This window comes from Sminthopsis crassicaudata, chromosome 6, assembly GCF_048593235.1.
Source record: "Sminthopsis crassicaudata isolate SCR6 chromosome 6, ASM4859323v1, whole genome shotgun sequence".
NCBI lineage: Eukaryota > Metazoa > Chordata > Mammalia > Dasyuromorphia > Dasyuridae > Sminthopsis > Sminthopsis crassicaudata.
The window spans coordinates 68374070-68399373 of NC_133622.1; the positions used below are offsets into that span (position 1 = coordinate 68374070).

Here is a 25304-nt window from a genome sequence, read left to right on the forward strand (position 1 = left end):
TAATTTAAAGAAAAATATTTATTTTCATTTCTATTTTTAAGAGCAATGTACATTTAGCAAATATTTTTCCAACAGGAGTAGGCCATTCTGGCTCAAAACTATAAAAACTGAGTAATCTGTACACCATTCTCTTTAATAAAATTTAACATTTTTGCATTCAAATGTAAAATATGTTGCACCAATAACCAGTGATTCCATGAATGACCTTCAGACAAGCCAACTTGTCTGTCAACAAAGCACCTCTTAATTACTAAAGTAATTTATTTATAGTAATTTAATAAATTCACTTGTTAACAACTGACCATAACTATAAATTGACACAAACTAGGTGAATGTAAGCCATGTACAAATACTTTAAATTGTTGAGAACCAAATACAACCACAAAAAACCTTTATTACATTTAGTTCTGTACAACAAAAAATTCTATCCCACTTTTGAGAAGACAATCTGACTAGCTGTGCTGTATTTTAGCCATTTTCATTAAATGGAAAATACTTAAATTGATTTGTCCAACTGCAGTGGAGAAGATGGAACAAATTCTTTTGTTACACACATTTTAAAGAACTAAAATTATCTCCAAATGACTTAGACTAAATAAATTCTAATGATATTACGCTCTTAAATCTGTTATTCAACTGACCATTTTTCTTTTATTCTAAATTAAAACACCAGATAACTTCACAAATAGTGTTTTTCCTCAAAAGGAAGACTAAAGGAAATTTTAAGAACAGAGAAGCTGGCTATTAGAAGCAGGAGGTGGAGAAAGAGTTAAGTCCAGTGACTGGCATTGCTATGCTGGCATGTCAAAATTCTCTTTCAGGAACTTAAAAAAAACAAACAAACAAAAAAAACAACTTGAAAGTATTTCAGTCTTTCCTTACTCTTCTTTTGCGTACTGATTTCACTGGCCCATCTCCAGACCCTGTACTTTCATCAGCTTCTTTCATCTAAGAAAAAAAGAAAGTATATTAGTAATTTTGTTTTCAAACACTTTATGAATTATCTTGAAAGGCATCTGACCAGGATACTGCTAATCAATTGCCTACATACTAGATTTTGACAATCTCAGTACTATCATCATGTACTTTATCATCATGGACTCTCTACTTTCTGTATGTCTCTATGAAGATAACTCGTAGATTCGTTTATCCACTCCTAGTATTCCTTCTGTGCTTTGGTCCCATATTACCAACTGTTTACCAGACACTTCATGCGCTAAAGTCATCTCAATTTCCATATGTCCCCCACAGAACTCATTATTTTTCTTCCTATATACATGCCTCTTTGAACTTCCTTTTTGTTGTCTAAGACAGGACCATGCTTCAAGCCAATCCAGTCTCAGCCATGATCGTTATCACTAGCCCCCCATATCCAAACAACTTCCAAATCTCGTCATTTCTATCTACTTAGGCCCTTTCCTGTCCACTCACACAGCCAACACTCTAGTTTAGGCATTATTTTCTATCGACTGTAATACCCGAACTTCCTTACTTGGATCTCCCTATCTCCTTGAAACCTCTTCCTACTCCAATTGATTCTTCACAAAGCTTAATAAAATTATGTCACCCCATAGCCTATAGAAGCAAATATAAATTGTGTTTGACATTTACCACTTCACAACCCAGCCCTATCTTATCTTCCCAGTCTTCTTACATTTTATTCCCTTCCTCCCATTCTGCTTTCCACCCATATTGGCCACTTGCTATTAAGCTACATAGGACAATCTATTTCTACTCTTTGTGCCTTTATCCAATTTTGTCCCAATAGTCCATTCCTGGTCTGCACTTGCTATTCACCTTTGCCTCTTAGAATTCCTTCCAAATTTTCTTCAAACGACTCAAGAAATACTTTCTTCATGAAAACTTTACAGATGCCCCTGCTAGCCCTCCATCCAAAAATACCTTCTATTCATTATACATATATATATATACGTGTGTGTGTGTGTGTATTCTATACATACTTACATATCCATATGTCATCTTCCCCATTAAAACATTAAGTTCCTTGAAGGCAGAGACTATTTTATTTTTGGCTTTGTATTTCTGGTACTTAGTAGGCATTTAATAAATGTTTGTTGATTATCAGGTTCTTTTTAAAAACAAAAAAATTTTTCCCCAAATTACATGTAAAGACAAATTTAACATTTGTTAAACAGATAATTTTTAGTTCCAAATTTTCCTCTCTCTTCTTCTGGAGATAGTAAGCAATCAAACATGTAAAATTATGTAAAACATTACCATATTAGTCAGAATGTAAGGTTCTTCAGGGTAGCCTACTCAATCTATCATAATGCCTTACACATAGTAGGTAACTTGATTCACAACAAATTTGTGTTATTACATCAACTATGCCCTCATCATGCATGGCAACACTTTATTTATCTATGATTGATCATATTTCCTTGCAATAGTTATATCAAAAGCTCCCTAATCTCTAAGCAGGAATCCCTTGCTTTACTGAGATAATTGATAAAAAGTCTTGAGTTCCCTCACCCCACACCTTTTCTCCTCACAACACCACAATCTACAGAAACCTTCATCTTGTCCTCTTTTAAGACTCACAAAAATAACTGTTATTCTTCTCATCAATAATAAGTCATCTGCTTTTATACTTGAACCCAGAAAATCCTGACTCCTCTGGAAGACGTCCAACTATCATTCTCTCATATTATCTTTCTATCTCTCATCTTTTCCTTTACTACTGGTGCTTTTTCTCCAACGCTATGCTACTTTAAAAATGTTCAGACATTCTTCATTCCTTAAAAAAAAAAAAAAAAAAAAAAAAAAAAAACTTTAGGAAAGGAGAAAGGATGGGGAAAAAAAGAGAGGAACTCATTTGAGTTCTCCAAAATTCCCCTCTAAATAGTACCTTAGAACAAATTCTGGAACAACAGAATTCACAAAAAAGATGGAGTGAAAACAATTCTCCAGACCCCTAAAACTTAGGTCAGCAAGCAAAGGTCCGTCCCACTGGAATGAGAAGGGAGCCCAGTTCGGAGCAAGGCACACACCAGTAAGTAAACCAGCCTCCAGTCTTGGGGTCAAGGAGATCATAGAGGCCTCTCTGCAAGCCATAAAGGAAGAACTCAGTGGCAGTGCCCATATGGAGATCTTGGATCACAGTCTAGTCTAGCCAACCAGAGCCTGCTGTTCCAGGCAAGCAGAGAAGAGTCCTTGTGGTCACTCACAAACCAGAGCACAGGCCAGGAGAGTAACATAGACACCTCTCCTTAGATCATACCACCAAGGAAACTTCCCAGCAAGTTTATAGACACCCAGAAATAGCTGTTCAAAAAACCTGAAGCTGGGGACAATGGGGCCATCTACCCAGGAACAAAGCCAAACTTTAATACAAATTTATAAATTAAGAAACAGGCTAGGAAAATGGGCAAACAGCAGAAAATGATCCATAAAAGTTATTATGGTGGCAGAGAAAATTAAAATGTAAACTCAGAAGACAACAACAAAGTCAAAATTGCTACATCCAAATATTCCCAGAAAAATCTGAATTGGTCTCAGACCCACAAAAAGAATTCTTAGCAAGAGCTCAAAATGGATTTTAATAAGTCAGCAACATGGAGAAAAAATTGGGAAAAGAAATGATAAGGATGTAAGAAAATCATGAAAAAACAGTGATAGCTTGGTAAAGAAAGCACACAAAAAATACTGAATACATCTGGAAAAAAAAATAGGTCAAATGGTAAAAGAGGGACAAAAATCCAATGAAGAGAAGAACTTGGCCAAATGTAAAAAGATATACAAAAATTTACTGAAGGTCAGAACTTCTTAAAAAGTAGAATTGACCAAATGGAAAAGGTCGTACAAAGCTCACTAAAGAAACTAATTTTTAAAAAAATTTAAATGGGGCAAGTGGAAGCTAATGACTATGAAACATCAAGAAGCAATGAAACAAAAAAAAAAAAAAAAAAAAAAAAAAAAATGAAAAAAAAATCAAAGCGTAAAATACCTTTTTGGAAAATCAAATGACAAGGAAAGATAATTTAAGAATTATTGGACTATCTGAATGCCATGATCAAAAAAAAAATAAAGAAAGAAAGAAAAAGAGCCTAGTTAACAAATTTCAAGGAAATATCAAGGAAAATGCCTTTTGATATTCTAGATCAGTAAGTAAAATATAAATTGAAAGAATCTACCAATCACTTCCTCAAAAAAAAAAAAAAATCCCAAAATGAAAATTCTCAGGAATATAACAGGCCAATGAGAAAATACTACAAAGTAGCCAGAAAGAAACAATTCAAATATTATAGAGCTAAAGTCAGAATAACACAAGATTTTGCACATTCTACTAAATTAAAGGATCAGAGAGCTTAGAATAGGATATTCTAGAAGTCAAAAGAGCTACAATAAAAAAATACCTACACAGTAAAACTAAATATAATCCTTTAAGCCAAAAGTGAACATTCAATGAAATATAAAACTTTCAAACATTTCTGCCAAAGACCAGAGCTGAACAGAAAATCTGACTTTATTCAATTAAAAAACTCAAGACAAGCAGAAAGGTAAATGATTTTTAGTAATCTATCTTACCATGAAGAGAAGTAGAAGGGAAGCAGATAAAGGCAGAGGACTGATATAAAGGAGGGTAGATTGGGGGATATAGTGATTACAAGCAAAACACTTTTGAGGAGGGACAAGGTAAAAGAGGAGTGGGGAGAAAGAGACAGCAGAGACAGAGACAGAGAGAGAGAGACAGAGAGAGAGAGAGAGAGAGAGAGAGAGAGAGAGAGAGAGAGAGAGAGAGAGAGAGAGAGAGAGAGAGAGAAGGATAAGTGGGGAAAATGGAATAAAGGAACATACAGTTAGTAATCATAACTGAAAAAATGAAAGCCTTTCCCCATTTGGTTTAATCAAAGGATATGAACAAGCAGTTTTCAGACATCAAAGCTATTTATAGTCATATGGAAAAATGCTTTATATTGATTACAGAAATGCAATTCTAACAACCTTGAGATACCACCCCCCTCACCTATCAGATTGGCTAATATGACAGAAAAAGAAAATGACAAACGTCATTTGATGTAGCAGTAGTACCACACTAAGATTGAAAAGCTAAAAGAACTTAAAAGTTAAGTTTAAAATCCTAAAGAATTAAAGAACCGAAAAAAAAAAAAAAAAAGATGTTTGTGTACGAAAATATTTATAGTACCTCTTTTAGTGGTGACAAACAATTGGAAATTGAGGAAATGTCCATCATTTGAGGACTGGCCTAACAAATTGTGACATATGTCACAATGTGCTACTATTGTGCTCTAATGGGGAGCAGAATGCTCTCAGAAAACCTGGAAAGACTTACATGAACTAAAGCAAAGTAAAATGAGCAGAACTAGGAGATCATTGTACACAGTAACAACATTGTACAATGATCAACTGTGAATGATTTAGTTATTCTAAGAAACACAATGATCCAAGACAATTCTCAATGACTTATGATGAAAAAGGCCATCCATCTCCAGAAAAGAATTGATGGAATACAAATGCTGATCAGAGTCATGCTATTTTACAATCTATTTTCTTAGGGTTTTTTAGGTCTACATTTTCTGTTTTGCATGGATGTATAAACTATATAAAATTCCTTCTTTTCTCAAAAGGGAGGAAGCAGAGGACAAAGAGAGGAAACTCAAAATTTTTTAAATTAATGTTAAAAATTCTTTTTACATGTAAGTGGATAAAAAAATAAAATCTTAAAATAATTTTAAAAGAAACCTTTCATTTCACCCTATGTTCCAAGTTGATTTCAATACTAAATTCACAGAAAACAGTTTACAGTAGCTGTATCTACATATCCTCTTTCCCCTGTGGCCAATCAGTAAGCATTTATTAAGCAGTTACCTACATTCCAGCTATTACATTTGGCACTGAGAAAAGATAAAAATTTAAGTCCCCACTTTCAAGAAGCTCATGTTCTATAAAAGAAAATGTGTGTGTGTGTGTGTGTGTGTGTGTGTGTGTGTAAACATGTTTATACAGCATTTGTAAGCACATATTTACATACACATGAAGAGTAGAGCATGATTGAATGATGGAACAACAAATATAAATATGTACTGTCTACACAAAAGCAAAGAAATGGAATGTTTTATGTGATGACCAACAAACATAGTCAGAAGAGGAAGAGGAAATGAGGAGGGGAAGAAGAGAAGGATCATCTAAATGCAAATTATTACAATATGTGGGAGTTGATGAAGCCACTCCAAATGGTCCACAAAATCAGAGAATTGGAGTACACAGGATGTGAGACAGAGAATGGGAGGCAGCAGTGTCACAGAAAGCAAGAGAGGAGCACATAGCTAGGAACACAGAGATTTGGGCCAATAGTATCAAATGCCACTGAAATAAAAAATGAGTGAGGAAGTTTTTCTTTTTCTTCCTTCTTGATCTGTGCAACCGGATGGCTGTGTGAATACCTATACACATATTGGATCCGGCAATATATTTTGGCATATTTGGCATGTATTGGATTGCCTGCCAGGTGGGGGAGGGGATGTGGGGAAGAAGGGGAAAATTTGCATCAGGGGGTAATATGGGGGTCAATGTCGGAAAAATTACTCATGCATTTGCTTTGTTAATAAAAAAAATGAGTGATAAGAGATCATTACATTTTGTAATTAAAGAGATCACTTGGGGGGGGGGGGGGAAGGGGAGGAATTCACTTGTTCTCATCTTCAAAATAGCTAGGGACATTAACAAATGATACTTCCCTAAAATAGCTGCCCTCAATTTCCCTCAAATACTGATGCTAGCATGATATCAAAATAAAAAAACAAAAACCAATAATGAACATATATAAAGTCAAGATAATTTTCTCCCTTTTTGTGAAGAACCTTATAACTTACAGTGTCTCATCAACACAAATTCATCAAAAAAGAAAAAACATATTTTCTTCTGGAAGTTTGACTCTTTCTAAAGAAAAAGGACTTGAGTTCACTAAATCAAGCTGCCATAATCTCTCATGTGTCCTACCTTCTCCTAGGATTAAACATCATTATCTATTTAAAATACTTGAAGAAACCCTATATATGTGTTTGTAATTTTACTTCTCCAAGCAGCACAATCCACAGTACTTGGAATGCCACCTTATTGGATAAGGACCTCAATAGAGAAGGGGAAATTGTTCCTCTAAGGCAGGATTCCATGATTGCTATTCATTATACAAGCATTGCTTTAGTTCCCCCATGTCCTCTCTCTCCCCCTTCAGAGGACTCTATTCCTCATTCCCTCTTTCTGTGCCCTTTGTTCCCATCCCATTTTCTGTCTATGGTGCTCTAATGCCTGGCGGCTTTATGGTTCTGCCATTCTGACAAAAATTATGTTTTTTCATTGATTTAGCTTTCCTCCACAAATAACTGACACTATTGTTCCAATTGCTGCTAACTACAACTGTTTCCCACTCTTTGCTTTTCTCAGAGTAATGTTACAGGTCTTTCAGAAAGAGAACAAAAGTGTTAATTAGTGACTATCTTCTTTACCATCTATATCCCGGGCCTTATCAAACTATCTCACACCTGAGTTAAAAATTTCCATTCATCTTGTTCCTTCTCCTAATCATTCAAGCTGTTCAGAATTCTTTTCTGGATCAGGAAAAAATATATCTGAAATGGAACATCCCATTTTGGAGGTGGGAAACTAGAACGCTGATACATTGTTGGTGGAGTTGGGAAATGATCCATCCATTCAAGTCCACCTTTAGGATTCCTGAACTTATTCCTTAGGCCCACATCAAGTTCTGAATTCTCTGGGAAGTCTTCCCTCCTTTCCTTAGCTGGTAGGGTTTTCTCCCTCTTCAGATACAAAGAGCACTGCCTCTTCTCTTCATGGGTCCCTAGCAATTCCTAATTGGAAATACGTATATTTTTCTTGCATTTCTGCCAACAGAATTTAAGCTTCTTCAGATTTGGGATGTTTATTCTTCTTACTCTATCCCCAGCATCTAGCACAACAATAGCTACTCATTTCCAAAATATATAGAGAACTGACCCTAATTTATAAGAAATCAAACCATTCTCCAATTGATAAATGGTCAAAGGATATGAACAGACAATTCTCAGATGATGAAATTGAAACTATATCCACTCATATGAAAGAGTGGTCCAAATCACTACTGATCAGAGAAATGCAAATTAAGACAACTCTGAGATACCACTACACACCTGTCAGATTGGCTAAGATGACAGGAACAAATAATGATGAATGTTGGAGGGGATGTGGGGAAACTGGGACACTAATACATTGCTGGTGGAGTTGTGAAAGAATCCAGCCATTCTGGAGAGCAATTTGGAACTATGCCCAAAAAGTTGTCAAACTGTGCATACCCTTTGACCCAGCATTGCTGTTATTGGGATTATATCCCAAAGAAATACTAAAGAGTGGAAAGGGACCTGTATGTGCCAAAATGTTTGTGGCAGCTCTATTTGTTGTAGCTAGAAACTGGAAGTTGAATGGATGTCCATCAATTGGAGAATGGTTGGGTAAATTGTGGTATATGAAGGTTATGGAATATTATTGGTGTTCTGTAAGAAATGACCAGCAGGAGGAATACAGAGAGGCTTGGAGAGACTTAAATCAACTGTTGCTGAGTGAGATGAGCAGAACCAGAAGATCACTATACACTTCAACAACAATACTGTATGAGGATGTATTCTGATGGAAGTGGAAATCTTCAACATAAAGAAGAGCCAACTCACTTCCAGTTGATCAATGATGGACAGAAATAACTATACCCAGAGAAGGAACACTGGGAAGCGAATGTAAATTGTTAGCACTACTGTCTATCTACCCAGGTTACTTATATCTTCGGAAGCTAATAATTAATGTGCAACAAGAAAATGGTATTTACACACATATATTGTATCTAGGTTATATTGTAACACATGTAAAATGTATGGGATTACCTGCCATCGGGGGGAGGGAGTAGAGGGAGAGAGGGGATAATTTGGAAAAATGAATAAAAAAAAAAAAAAAAAAAAAAAGAAAGAAAGAAAAAGTGAGATGAAAAATTGACATGAATCAAATTTTTTTCCCTAAGGCTATTTTTAAGAATCCATGGCCACATCAAATTCAAACTAGTTCTTTCCATTAAAGAGCTCACCTCATCTTCTGATCCAGATTTATTAGATTTACTGCCTTCTTCCTGTCCTTCTATAGTTTCATTTTCTTCTTCACTCTTTTCTTCGGTTTCATCTTCTTCCTCTAGAACAGAGATATCACAGAAATGATTCTGTAAACTCAGCTATGTTATTAAAAATTTCAAATATACAAAAAGGATTTTAAAATCCACTTTTTCAAGCAAATTCCTGCATTCAAAAATTTCTTATATATCTTATAATGTCCTTGGATTTTGCTAAATACTGCCTTTTGTCATAAATTTTGAAACAAATTATATTTATTTGAAGTGTCAGGCAACTTTCTTTAGGGCAGATTTAAATACTGTATCAAAGTTTTAAGTCAGTGATCCTCAAACTTTTAAAATAGGGGGCTAGTTCACAGTCCCTCAGACCATTGGAGGGCCAAACTATATTGAAAACAAAAACTCACTGTCTCTGCCCCTCAGCCCATTTCCTATAACCCGATGGGCCTCATAAATGTCCTCAGCAGGCCACATCTGGCTTGAGGGCCGTAGTTTGAGAACCCTTGTTTTAAGTGAACTGAAGAGGAAATCCAAAGCTGACTTCCCTCACAGAAACAAACTTATACATATAATCTGCACAGTGCATTATGTAAAATATAAAAATTTTATCATTATCATCCTCACAAAAATCCTTTCAGATAGGGCAATATTATTATTACTCATTTTCTACATTAGGATAAAAAAAAAAAAATAGAGACTAAGAGATTTTGCAAATAGAGATCCAAAAGAAAAAATTAACACAAAAAGTAGCAACTGGAAATCCATGGCCTCTAAAAATAAAAAACATATATTGTAATTAAAATCTAAATATTAGATTATTAAAATAAATATTTGCTGCTCTGTATTTACTTCTAGTATCTAAAAATTTACTGCTCTTCCTTTATCCCAATTCTGCACATCTGAGATATCAGTAGACACTGATAAAATCAATTAATTCCTCTTTAGCACTCTAAAATAAAATAAAATAAAAATTTTCAAACTCTAGTAATAAAAAAAAAAAAAAAGAAAAATCCTTTAAGGGCACAGAAGATAAACACAAATCATATTTATTTAACAGGCTGGCTCTCATATATTTTTTTATTTTATATTTGGATTCCTATTTTATCTATCTCAGGCAATAAACTATGTGGCATGTATGTAATCTCAAGGCATGCCAGCGTCCTAACATGAATAATTTTAATGAAACAAAAACCTGACAAGTTATTTGGAGTTAAATAACCTTTTTATTATTGAGATTAATTCCATATTTAAGATTAAAACTATGGGGCAGCTAGGTGGAGCAATGGTTAGAGCACCAGTCCTGAAGTCAGGAGGACCTGAGTTCAAATATGACCTCAGACACTTAACACTTCCTAGCTGTGAGACCCTGGGCAAGTCACTTAACCCCAATTGCCTCAGGGGGAAAAAAAAAAAAGATTAGAACTAAAGCAGGACTAAGAAGAGTCTCTTCAAATTCTCAGTACTTAGAACAACAATCTATTATGGAGAGAAACTAGAACCTAGGATTTATAATTCAGATCTAGCATTTTCAATCAGACTACTTTAGGAGAGTAGATAAGAAAAAAGAATTCCAGCAATCCTTTAACCGCATTCTGTGGGATGGACATTTTGGTGGACATATACCACTGAAAGACTATTTTTACTTGTGATTTGGCTTTCTTTAAGCAATAGCTCTCCTAATTGCACCTTTACAAGCCCATATATAATAAACAAATTCATAGAAAATAATAAAAGTGAATGAAACCTGAGCATTTGATTTGTATATCTAGAAATTCACTCAAGCAACTTGCTCCTGAGAAGCCAAAGAACACCAGGAATTTATAGCCTCATGACAATTTAAAATTGTAAGGGATTCTAGATGTCACCTAGTCTAGTCCACATCCTAATTCATTAATCCTCTCTATACTATCCCAAGTTGTTATTTAGACTTATTAGACATTTTCAACTGATGGGTAACTCTATATGAAGCAACTTGTTCCCTTTCTAAAACTGATGTAGAATCTATCTCTTAGTGCCAATTTTTATGAAACTTTTCTTTAGAATTCTTCATACTATGTATACATATATTGGATCTAACATATATTGTAACATATTTAACATGTATTGGATTACCTACCATTTAGGGGAGGGGGGAAAGGAGGGGAAAATTTGGAACAGAAGGTTTTGCAAGGGTCAATGTTGAAAAATTACTCATGCAAATATTTTACAAATAAAAAGTTTTAATTAAAAAACAAAAAACCAATTCTTTATACTTCCTTAATCTGTCTCTCTTAAGTTCTGTCATCTGGAGCTGTTGAATGACTTCTAAAGAGTTATAAGGGATTCTGGGTTCAAATCCTGGCTCTAATATTTATTAGCACTGTATGAGCTATAATTTATGGATAAATTCCTTACATCTCTCTGAATTTTCTTATCTGTAAATTGAAGTTAAGATTAGATGGTCTCTGATATTCCCTCTAGCTCCCAATAATATTTAAGAATATCCAAAATGCATTTTCCTTTTAGACTTCTATGAGATGCTGCTGATAAAGATTTAAGTTCTTTAATGTCAATTCAGACAGTATCTTGTTTCTTTGCCATCTATTATTCAGAAACTCAATGATGAATTGTGGCATAGGAAACAACAGACAGACAATAAGAAGGGGCCAACTTTAGCACCTGAGACTATCATTAAGCCCATACCATTAAGCCCATACCATCAAAGCCATGGAAAGGTCTCTTAGACCACCATCTCGAGTTGCTTTGACAGATGTGTTCCTCTTTTGCTTCTAGATTTTGGACTATAAGCTAAGATGGAGCTATATATTTGAATAAGTTACTATAACTAATACCAAAACTAGTACTTACCAGATAGCACTAATCTTTTTATATAGGTATAAGCATGCCTATATAAATCATCACCATCCTACCTTTTTCAATTTCACCATCATTGTGATTTTCTTTTTCCTCTTCCAGGTTTATAGTATTTTCTAGGGCTGCCTTCTCCTCTTTTACTTCTTGTTCTAAGGCTCCTTTTGTTTGTGGCTTATGTATATCACTTTTTTTGTACTCTGCATCTTCATCTTTTTTCTGTGGTGATTAACAAACTAATTTCACTATAACTTGCAATTACTGTGTGTCACATTAACAATGAAGCATGAAAATCTTTCAGAAAGTTTAGTTTAATGTTTAAATGAGTCACTTTTTCAGCCCAGAAACTCCTAAACATTGAAAAATTGAGAAAAGAAATCCTGTTCCATTACCTTTCTTGGCCAACAAAATAAAGTAATCAATATTAAAGGCAGCCCTGCTGTCAAGGCATAAATGATCCAAAGCCACCACCGCTCTTCAGCAGCAGTCAGCAACTGAGTAAATACACCAGGCTACAAGGGGGGAAAAAAGAAAAAAATTATTTTACAATGAAGAATTTTGAAATATAACGACATTTAATTTTACCAAGGCAGCTAGGTAAAAGAATATGTGAGCAAAAGAGTGCTTTATTCTATCACAATATACTAATAACAATTTTAAATCTGTAACAGATTTTAATATCAGTTTTAATATAATTTAATAGTAGAAAAATCTTTATAGAACTAGAAATACTGTTTAGAGCAATATAAGGAAAATTTTAAATATAATAAACCATATTAATAATTAAAAACCACATCAACAGATTCTTAAAATACTTTTGACAAAATAAAACATTAATTTCTGTTAAAAACTCTAGAAATCATAGGAGTTCATTAATGTAGTAAACAGTATTAATCTAAATCCAAAAGAAATATATATATACATATAAAATGGTGTTAAGCTAAAGCTTTTCCAGTAAGATCAGGAGTAAAGTAAATATCTCCATTATTACTACTACTACTTAAGTAGCTACCTACAACAATAAAATAAGAGAAAGAAGTTAAGGGAATGACTATATGGAAAGAAAAAAAATATCACTTTCTGCACTCTATGATAATATATACTTAAAGAACCTTAATAAACATAGATCAATTACTTGACCCAATTAGAGAACATAAGATAAAGCCACGTGAATCATCAGCATTTCCATATATAATCAACAAAACCCAGCAAGAAGAGTTAAGAAGAAAAACTCAAAGTAACTTTGGAAACTATGAAATATATAAAAAGTATCTACTAAGATTCAATGCAGGGAGCATTATGAAGGTAATTATAAAACAATCTCTGCAGAAATAAAGATAGACCAAAATACTAGAGAAACATTAATTGCTCAAGTTGAGGTTAAATAAGTATAAAAATGACAATACTATCTAAATTATTCAGTGCTATATCAAACTGCTAAATGAGTATTTCTAGAACTAGAAAAAAATAGAAAAATTCATAAGGTAGAACAAAAGATCCAGCATATTAAGGGTAATAATGAAAAAAAATGGGGAGAAGATTCTATTAGTACTAGATATCAAACTGTATACAAACAACAATCTTTTATTTTTTTCCTCCTGAAGTAATTGGGGTTAAGTGACTTGCCCAGGATCCCATAGCTAGGAAGTGTTAAGTATCTGAGATCAGATCTGAACTCGGGTCATCCTGACTTCAGGGCTGGTGCTCTATCCATTGCACCACCTAGCTGTCTCAGCAATAATCATTAAAATGATTTTAAATTCATTAAAAAAAAAAAGACAGAAATAGATCAAATTAAGTACATAGTATACAGAAGCAAAAAAGCATACTATTATACTGTTTGATAAACTCCAAAAATCTATTTAACCAGGGGGAAGAGTTCATTATCTAACCAAAAACTTCTAGGAAAACTGGATATAAAGTCTGGCAGAAATTAGGTTCAGACCAACATTTCATAGGATACAACAAGTTACGATCTAAATAGATATAAGAAGTTCTATCATAAACAAATTAGAGGAGCAAGAAAGAAATTACCTTTTGGGTTTTTGAATAAATAAGTGGCAAAACCATATAAGATAAAATTGACAATTTCAATTATGTAAAAATTAAAGTAATAAACATTAGAGTGGAAACTAGTAATTGGGGGTGGGGAATCTTTGCCTCTGATATGAGTCTCATTTACAAGACACACATAAAGCCTCATTAATACAATGATCCAAGACAACTCTCAAGAACTTATGAAAAATGCTATCCATCCCCAGAGAGGAAAAACTAATACTGTCTGAATAAAGATTGAAATATACTTTTCAAAAATCTTTATTTTTCTTGAGTTTTTTTTTTTTTTTTTACAACATGTTATAAGGGAAATGTATATATATAATCTATATTGAATTGCTTGTCTTCTCAATGAGGTAGGGTAAATGGAAAGGAAGGGAGAGAATTTGGAACTCAAAATTTTTTAGAAAACAATGTTAAAAAATTTTACATGTAATTGGGAAAAAATAAACTATTAAATAAATGTTAAATGGTATAAAAAAGACATAGTAACTGATTCAAATTAATATGCCCAAGATCTATATCCCATTAGATAAATGGTAAAACGATATGAACAGGCAGGTAATTTTCAGGGGAAGAAATTAAGCTAATAATTAGAGAAATGCAAGTTAAAACAATCAGATGATGTAAGAGAAAAATGACAGATGGAGAAGCTATAGAAAAATAAGTACACTAGTACACTGTTGGAGAAACAATGGATCAGTAATGCTATTCTTAGAAAAGAATTTGGAATTCTGCCCAGAAAGATACCAAACTATGCACACCCTTATACCTATACTAGGCTTATTCCTTGGGGGAAAAAATCGCATAAAGAGGAAAAAGATCTTTATATACAAAAATATATTTAGTAACTGATTTTATAGCAGCCAAAATTTGGAAACTACAAAATTGTTTTCCTATCTGGGAATGACCAAGTTAACTGTGATACACGAATATAGTAGAATGTTACTGTTCCATAAAAATGATGAAATGGACAATTTCAGGCAAAAATGAGACCTTTTATGAAATTATGCAGAATAAAGTGAGGAGGATGTTGAGAACAATTTACATAAAGATAATATTACAGAGAAAAACAATTCTAAAATATTCTGGAACTCTGCAATAATAAGCAAGTCCAAAAGAATGAAGATGAAACATGTAACTCTAAAATGTAGCGAAAGACACGTTTTTTTGCCACAGCTAATGTGGGAATTTGTTTTGATAAACTACATAAAGCTGAATTAAAGAATGTGATTTTTGCTGTTTCAAAATTAGGTAGTGACATACTTATATTTGAAAAAAAATTTTAAATGAAGAACTAGATGATGTTTGGTAAAAAATATTTTAAATTATTTGAAATCATGTAAGAACTAGGAAAGAGGAAAATCCTAGTTCATAAAAACTCTTGCCCTGCCATAGAGAATAACAATTTACATTGGACACAGAAGGATTTTAAATTTAGGAAAATTCTAGGACATTACCACTCCCTATACAGGGTAAATACATAGTATATCTTTCCAGGGATAATTTACTGAGCCATTTCAAAGAAGCTGGACCTCAAATTATGCTATATACTAACTTTCATTCAAGCAGTAAATTTCTTCCAAGAAATTCTACAACTAACCTGACTTTTCCAAAGAACTCTGTATCCTCTTTTTTCAGGTATCTTGAAAACTGTATAATCTCTAGTAAGATTTTTTTTTTAAGGTTGGTCTAATCTATTTGATCTTTCTATCTTTGTTTTCCTTAATATTATTTCTACTTTTTCATGCATCATGTAACAACACTATTAAGACTACAGTGATCTTGTCTGTATTATCTTCCTGAAAGTGGATTAAATATTTGGGGAGTTATTTTCCTTAAGAAATGGTGATAGTTTATGTCAATGCATGTTCACATACACATACACACACACACCCATTTCCATTTCCTTGACATCTGCAAATTGGTTAAATTGCCTTCCTCCTCAATTGCATGCCACATTTTCTCGTTTTATTCTTTCTCCTAATTTGGTATTGATTTCCACTGTAAAATATCAATGTTCTGAATGCACATGTTTTTGGACCTTTAATTATTCCACTTTATCATCTTCAACTTCCATCTCTTGGTTCCTTCCCTACCACCTTTAGACATACCTCCATCCTCTGACCTTAAAAAAAAAAAAAAAAATTTTTAAAAAGTACTTTCACTAGACTCCATTATCTCCCTCAAACTATTGTCCTACAGTTCTCTTCCCTTTCTAAGCCAAATTCCTTCAAATGAGTTGTCTATAATCGCCGCCTCCACTTCTTCACCTTTACCCTTTGGAATCTGGTTTCATTTAGCTGAAATTGCTCTCTCAAGTTATCAATCATCTCTCAGATGACAAATCTAATCTCAAGCCTCAACTGTTCATTACCCTGATTTTTCTACATGTTTGAACATTCCTCAAGTCTCCTTTGACAGCTTATCATATGCTTCAGTGTGTTCCCTCCCAAAAAAACCCAAAAAAAGTCTGAGATATTTTTCTTTTTTCCCCTGCTTTCTTCCTGTTACTTTACCAGCTCCAAAGGGATTACCTTTTGTCTCTACTGACAACTCACCAGTGTGTGTGTGTGTGTGTGTGTGTGTGTGTGTGTGTGTGTGTGTGTGTGTGTGTGTATATATGTCTCTGTCCATCTTTAATCTCTTATTACCAAATGCCCTTGAATAGTTATCTAAATTGTGTGCTTTATTATTTTATTTTTATTCTTTCATCTAATCTGGATATCTAGGAAATATCTTTTTTTATTAAAGCTTTTTTTTTTTCAAAAGATATGCATGGATAATTTTTCAATATTAACCCTTACAAAACTTTGTGTTCCAATTTTCCTCCCCTTCCCTCACTGTCTCCCCTAGATGGCAAGTAGTCCAATATATGTTAAACATGGTAGAAATATATATTAAATAGAAAATATCTTAAATATGTGAATGCCTTATCTTTCCCAAAAACCCTCACCTCTTTAAAATTTCCCTACTGCTGTCAAAGACAGCAACAGAAGTCATCACATCACCACCATAAGGCTCTAGTCTCACAGGCTTATAATGTTGGCATTGCCTTGGATTCCCTACTTTTCTTCACCCATCATAACCAAAAAATTGCCAAAATCATGCTACTTTTTACTTTATAACATTATTTGCATCTGAGCTCTTCTCACCATTCATAAAGCCATTCTTAATTTAAGCCCTAGATTATGACAACAACTTCTTTTTTTCCCCTTAAGTTTTCCTAAATATGATTTCTCAATTTAATACAGTGGCTTCCTATTGCGCTTCTAGGATTAAAAATAAATCTATTTAGCTTTTAAAGCTTTACACAAGTTTGTTCCAATCTAATTTTCCAGCTTTGATACTATATTACCTTTTACCTCTCTTCCTACACTCTTTAGGTGTAACCTATCATATATATAGATAAGACTTCACCAGCCTTTTCCCTGCTCACCCCATATACCTAGAATATATTATGCCCAACTTTTGTACTTTAAAAATTAAAATACATACTGATTTAATTTGGCTGAGTATGAAACAGCCACAGAGTTTTAGTGTCCCCTTTTTATATGGCTGTGGATTCTGATGAGCAATGCAGAGCCAGTGAAACTTTGATGAGCTAAGTCATCTCAAGGTATTCAGAAAATCTAACTTTCTTGAATATCCTCTTCATGCTATGGAGAAATCATTCTCCTTTTCTTAACTAATGAATGACCTGCAAATGCCTTATTTCATTCAAAAGTTGAATATGAACTACCAAAGAACTAATAGTTGACTGTCCCCTAAACACTGATTTTCAAGGTTTTACATAATTTAGGCTAAACTTAACTTTTTATTCTTATACCAAAATTCTCAGTTCCAGCCTTATTTATCTTCCAACCACCAAATATGCTACCAAGTACAGATGAATAATGGATATGCTTTGTTGCAGTCAGTAATCCTCTGTTCTAATCCTAATCAGGCTAGCTAACCACATGATACTGACTGTCCATATCAAGACATATATCTTTCAATGTTCAGCTTAGATCTCACTTGCCTCTTTAAGCTTTTCTTTGATTCTTCAAACTTTGGGCTTTGAATTTCTCAAATTCCAATTTATTCATTCATTCATTTATTTGTTTATTATTTAATGGAAGTTTCTTTATTTCCCTGCCTTCTGTAAGGAAGAATATATTAGTTCTTAACTAGTTTCCTCCCAAATGCCCACTATGGCCACTGTGTGTAAGAGTAGCAGGGTGAGCTTTTCAAACAATTGCAGGTAGACTGATCATATGAAATACTTGGAGGGAAGTAAGATGTGAGAATAATGGAAAAACAGGAAGACACCAAATTATAAAGAAGTATAAATGCCAACATTAGACTTTATACTTGATCTTGGAGGTAAAAGGAAGCCATTGTAATTCAGTGAGCAGGAAGGTGGCAGTCAGATGTACGTTTTAAGATTTTAAATTATTGTATCCACTTAGAATAAAAAAACTTAACAGCTACAGTTCTTGTCAGTGTTTTTACAAAAAGTATCATTATTTTAATTTTGTGAAGCGAGAAATGGGTCTATAATGATTAGCAATTTCACTTTTCCAAACGGGAAAAAAAAAAAGTGTTAGAATCTCATTTGCAAAAGATAAAATTTTTACCTAAATAAACTAAAGGATATTTATTTAAATTGTAGTATCATAAAAGAAATATTTCATGCCCAAATGAAAATTAAGTTATATTAAAGCTTTAGTAGTTATATTTTTACTTACCTTTTAAAATGAAAAATTTTCATAAAGCATTTCATCATTAACATACACAATTTTATACCTATTATTACTATTATAGTCCATACTATACCTCATTAGCTCTCGCTACCAATTTTTTCACCATCCAGCTATCTTCGGCCCAACGATCTGCTATTTCCTTATCTGAACAGATAATAAAATTATCAAAGTAGATATCGGATGTCATAGACCACAATTCTAAGCCAAGAGCACTGAAAGAGCTCAGAAGAAATGGATTTCTATCCTCATAATAATCTGGATTTGGAATTTTTCTAGGGGTCCATTCACCCTGGGTGAAAAAACAAAACCAAAAGGAGATAAGATTTATATATCTAATTACTAGAAGTCATTTTATACAATATACAATATATAATAATAATTTTATATAACTGATAAAAAGAAGTCTTATCTAAATTAGATATGCTAGTTGAAGCACAAAACTACTAGAGAGATACAGGAGAGTTAGGCACATGTGAAACACATCAAATCACTACCACCTACCCTCCTATAATAATGGAGACAGCCCAGTAGACATGACACTGAAGAAGAGTATGCTATGAAGGCACTTTGCCTCCCAAGTTGCTGTTGAAACTTTCCATGTTGTACTGTTTCCTCCATTAGAATGTAAGCTATTTGAATGCCTAGAACTAAGCACAGAAGTTCCCACATAGCACGTGCCTAATAAATATTTGGCTTATTTATTCATTCATTCATACAACTTAAAAAAGGGAGAGGAGAATCAAAAACTTAAAAGTTTAAAGCAAAAAGTTAACTTTAACACAAAACTAAATCCATCATTTTAAAGATGAAAAAACTAAAGATCCCTAAGTTAAGCAATTTCAAAATGATCAGAAATAAGAGTTAGGACTAGAACTTTCAAATCTATGCAAAAAACATTAATTAGTCTACCTAATTTGCTAAGTAAGGGTGTTGGAGTCAACTATTTCATTAGTCAGACAATTTGTCCTTATTTTGTCCTATTTTTTTTAATAACAACATATCTAATAATACTTTGGGAGTATTACAAGCAATTTCAGTTATCTGGCAACATCATTGTTATGTAAAATTACATAAATTACATAAAAATACATTATAAATAAATACAAAATAAAATCTACATAATAAATAAACATTTTAAGGCAATGTTTTAGCCACATAGATATCAAAACATAAAATATTTGTCCAAAGTAAATTTTATTCTAAAAATTCAAAGTAGTTCTTTTTTTTTGACCATAGGAATAGATTAAAAAAAAAGTTAATTACAATGTAGAAGAGATACAATTTGGATTGGTGTAGAGTAATATTCACAATGATAAAATTTCTCATGTTTTGAAGAAATTAAAGAGATTTTATGCATTATTTTATAAGGCTATCCTAAGAAAGAAATTTGTAGAAGTGGCCAAATTTGTTAACAAACAGAGTAGAGAATTACTCAGAAAATGTTTATGTAATTGTCAAATTGTCAGCAAAATAGAAACCTATAAAATCAAAATCTGTAACAATACAAAAATTGACAGTTATTAAAAAATCAAAATTTTAAATAAAAGTGAATGAATAATGTATCATTCTGAAAGAAAAGAAACAAAAGTTGTGACACAAAAAAACTAAATTTATTAAAAAAACAGTTCTGTTACTCCCTTATGTTGCTAAAAAAAAAAAAAAAAAAAAAAAAGCAAAGCAATTTAGGATTTGTGTGATCAAGTATAAGAACTAAGAAGGAAAAGTGGGCAAGTATGAGAATAAAATACAATTATTTGATGAAAAAGTTATTCATATGTTAAATCATATGAAAACATTGATTTTTGTTTTTTGATAACCCCTAAAACATATGTTCTTAATAATTCAATTTTTCTATAACACTATAAACATAAAATAGCATGTTGATAAGGTATTTTACAGATCACAGAGATTTTACTTCCATTATCTCATCTGGCCCTCAACCGAATTCCAAAGTTGATTGTTAGGTTAGGTGACATAATTCCCATCTGGGCAAATAATAATCTGAGCTTCAGTGTAGTTAAATGAATACCAAGATTATAAAAGTAGAGTAATGTTATATTATTTATCATTGTAAAAGACCATAGAAACTATCCAAACCTAAACTCCTCTGACAGAGGAGGAACTGGTGAAATGAATTGTATGTGGTTACACAAGTCACAGTTAAGCTGGGTTACAATTCAAATCCAAATGTAGATTCCTAAGTCATTATTATTACTCAGGAATAGAGCCTGAACTTGTACTAGTTCTTCTGAATCAGTCCAGTCTTCTTCCAATTATAAACTATGCTGTCTGGCTCCTTTATATACTTTTACTTATAGCTAATTTGTAAATTAAAATTTATTTTTGTATAAAGCTATAAATCTAAACATAAAAATCACAATGAAAGTATTCTTTTTCTGAAAAAGTATCTAAATGAATTAAATTAATACTGAAAAATAACACAAAGTTTAATATTTTAGTATGAATCAACTATTGTGTCCTTGTGTATTTATATGTCAATGTGACTTATTTTTTTAAAAAGTATCATGATAGATCACAAAAAATTTTTATTAAGAATCTGGAACCAATGAATATTACCTGATAGTTGGGGTTATCAATCATTGGAGGTTCCCATTTTCCTCTATATTTTGGATTGTCAATCATGGGATGCTGCCATTGACCACATCCAATTTTACATGCTGGATTAGGAATACGAGGGGCTTCCCATTTGCCATCCATGTCTTCATTCCTGTAGATATGAATATATCAGAAAGTAGCGAAAAATAATTTTCACATGGTTCTCTCAGCTAAGTAAAATATTTGAAACCACCAAAGGGAGAAAAAGACCTTAAATGTATATCCAGAGATCAAGGATTCTTACCAGTCTGAAGGTTTTTCAGCATTAGGATCTTCAATATATTCTGGTTCATCATCAAGCCAGCCCTCAGGTTTAAAAGCATCAGGATCTGCTATTTGGGCAGGCTGGCTTTCATCCCTTCAAAGAAAGAATTATTTAATGTTACTATGAATTGAAAGCACTAATTTAAGTATTCTTAAAATGTGCTACCAGTGTTTAATTTTCATAAAATTCCTCTAGTGGATGTATCATACATACTATGGTTTTTAAAAATAAATGTTACACACACACACACACACACACACACACACATATTCAAAGTACTTTAAAAGAACATCTCTATTTTTTGAAAATCTAATGACTTATCAATGAGAACTTTTTAAAAATCATTTTGAGTTACTGTATGAGGATGTATTCTGATGGAAGTGGATATCTTCAACATAGAGAAGAGCTAATCCAATTCCAATTGATCAATGATGGACAGAATCTGCTACATCCAGAAAAGGAACAATGGGAAATGAGTATAAACTGTGAGCACTGTTTTGTTTTGTTTTGTTTTTCTTCCCAGATTATTTTTAGCTTCCAAATACAATTCTTCCTTTGCAACAACAACAACAAAATTAGGTTCTGCACACATATATTGTACCTAGGATATACTATAAAATATTTAATATGTATGGGAATGCCTGCCATCTAGGGGAGGGGGAGGAGGGAAGGAGGGGAAAAATTTGGAACAGAAGGGAGTACAACGGATAATGTTGTAAAAAAAAAAAAAAAAAAAAAAAAAAAAAATTACCTATGAATATGTACTGTCAAAGAAAATGTTATAATTATAAAAATGAATAAAAAAAATTTAAAAAATCATTTTGAGTAACCAATTACGGCAATATGATCCATATGTATTAAAAGGGCCATTATTTATAGCTCACTGGACTGTCAATATCATCTAATCTAAGCAGCAGAGGAATTCCTTCTTGAAGCATCACAGCTTCTGGTCCATGAAGGGACATAATGACTATTTCTCAAGGCATCTCATTCTACTCTGTCATATTTCTAATTGCGGGGAAGCTTTTCACTTTTTTGGTGGTATTAGGCAGGAGCAAAGAATTAGTTCTCTTTACTAATTATTACTAATTTACTAATTACTCATTAAAAAAAGACAATTGCAATATTTACAACAGTCTACAACAATAAATACTGTTTCTTGATTGATCATTTTGGAAATTTCAGGTATCATTAAGATGACCAAAATTTCAGATCAGAATTGCTCTGATAAAATATTATATTGTTCCATAAGAAAAGTAAATAAGACATTCACAAAATAGTTGATATATGAAAGTAAAACTGGTATGATACAAGTTATTTTTTAATATCTTTGTATTGGTATATTTACAGTGTTTTTTCCATCTTTTTTTCCTGCTGTTATGTGAAAAACACTTTACTTGTGCCCCATGCATTTGAAATAGAAGACACTCTCACAAATTAGCATTCCCTTGATGCAGGCCCCAAGCTTAAAACCAGTGACATGGTGTTGTTGAGTAAGTCTCAAGAAATCTAAGTGTTATACTTTAGCAACTGTCTTTTATTATTATTATTATTATTATTATAGCTTTTTATATATAAAACATATGCATGGGTAATTTTTCAAAATTGACCCTTGCAAAAACTTCTGTTTCAACTTTTCCCCTCCTTCCCTCCATCTCCCCCCCCCCACCAGATGGCAGGTAGTCCCATACATGTTAAATATGTTAAAATATATGTTAAATACAATATATGTATACATATTTATACTCAACTGTAAGTCTTAAGCAACTTACTTAACTTCCTTGGTTTTCAATTCCCTGGTTAAAATAAATGGATTATACTAGTTGTTCTCTAAATTCTTCAGTTTTAGCACAATATTATTCTTATGAACGGTAAATCAAGTGAACCCCAACATTGTCTATTGCCAATTCTGTAAAGATGGTATATCACCAGCTTCTAAAATTAGAGGCAAATTGAATTTTAACTAATAGGAGCACAGTTTAAAAAAACCCAACAACTATATAAACCAAAATATTAACCTCAAATTTGAAAATATTTTTCCTTATCCATATATTCTAATTTTACATCTAAATTCCCAACAAACAAGTGCCTACCATTTCCATTTTATATTCCTTTGCACCTATATAGAGCCTGAGAAGTTCTATTTATGTTGAACTAAGAATGGTAAAGGGGGAATATAATATTTAGTGTTTTATTGTTCAAAGAAATGGGTTAATAAATATCCTCACTTTGGGGAAATGAAATTCGTCATGTGTCACACCAAGGTACCCTGTAGGACACAAAGGTCAAAATAATTCTTTCTCTAAGTACTTGAGAAAGGCATGGTGCAAGGACATCACTATCTGGTATATCACCATGATTTTTGCTTTAGGGACTTAACTCAAAACTATACATGTAATAGCTCTTCTCCTAAGGGTCCCTACTGATGAAACAACTAGAAGGTAGTCTTTTCAGAAAGCCAATTTAATAAATAAGGGCTACTTAGAAACAAGCTGTTCCACACTTGGCTCCAAACATTTAAGTAGGTCTTATGGGGATTCCTATATTAAAATAAGTCCATAATAATGATTCTCAGAGATAAAGATAAGGGTAAATGATGTTCATCATATTATGTTTTAAGAAGAGAGAGAAATGTATAGAAACATTTTCATGACAATGGTTTACTTAACTTTTGGTGTTAAAAGTGACATAAAATTCAAAAAGGTTGAAAAGTAAAAAAGTAGATCTCATTCACTGACTCACTGATTCAGTAATTAAGTACCTAATGTGTGCAAGTTACAAATGCAGTTATGATTGCATTTAAAAAAAACAAAAACTTACCAATCTTCTGGTTTAACAGAAGTATTATCAGGAATTTCTATTCTATCATCCCAATCATCAGGCTTTTTGTCATTAGGATCTTCTATTTCTTTAGGAGGGTTGATTGGAGGGTCCACATCTTCTAAAAGGCTTCCCTGGTTTACAATCACTTGGTCAATGTACACTTCAAATGTATTATCTGGGTTCATCACTAAAGTCCAATTTAAACACATATATTAGTTCATTTGGCAATATTATAATGACAATCCTTTTTAAAAGAACTGATTGCAAGCCAAAGGGGAAAAGTTAAAATATAATAAAGATTAGGTAAAAATGCAATTGAAATAACAAATGCACACAACTCACTACATATCTGGCTTTCTCTCCCAGCTAGAAGTAGCTGAGTCACTGGTACTTTGAAGAAAAGGAATCATAATAGTTTGGAATTAAAATTTGTGATATTCCCTTGGAGAATATCACACATAGGCAAAATGAAGTCTACAATATGTTCTAGACCAGAGGCATTACCAAATTTGTTCATTCCCAGTTAGCTTTCTCAGTAAATTTTCTTGTACTCCCTAATCACAATGAAAGGAAACAGAACCCCCAAGGTTACCATTCATATATAAGTAATAAAAATTAATTTCAACGGGAAGTAATTTATTTGGTAATAACTATTACTAGGTAATAATTATTTGGTAATAATAATGTCCAGACTCTAGACAAACATTCAACACTCTAGTCTGTGAATTACTATCTAAATCATTGAACTATGGCATAATTTGCCTAAACAAACTTACCTAAAAGAATAATTTTTTTAAAACTTGCC

The 25304-nt window shown here is 32.6% G+C and overlaps 1 protein-coding gene across 3 annotated transcripts in view; it reads right to left on the reverse strand.

Annotated features, from left to right (window-relative positions):
• The window catches only part of CLGN (calmegin), a 78665-nt gene continuing 53361 nt past the window's right edge, over positions 1 to 25304 (reverse strand). For all 3 annotated transcript variants that reach the window (XM_074276698.1, XM_074276697.1, XM_074276699.1), the window contains exons 8-15: positions 24497 to 24686; positions 21656 to 21769; positions 21373 to 21523; positions 18869 to 19084; positions 12388 to 12507; positions 12055 to 12214; positions 9107 to 9207; positions 1 to 948 (exon numbers count right to left, since the gene is read on the reverse strand). In XM_074276698.1, coding sequence (XP_074132799.1) covers positions 868 to 948; positions 9107 to 9207; positions 12055 to 12214; positions 12388 to 12507; positions 18869 to 19084; positions 21373 to 21523; positions 21656 to 21769; positions 24497 to 24686 — 1133 coding nt within the window. In that variant the 3' untranslated portion in view covers positions 1 to 867. The remainder of the gene's footprint in view (positions 949 to 9106; positions 9208 to 12054; positions 12215 to 12387; positions 12508 to 18868; positions 19085 to 21372; positions 21524 to 21655; positions 21770 to 24496; positions 24687 to 25304) is intronic.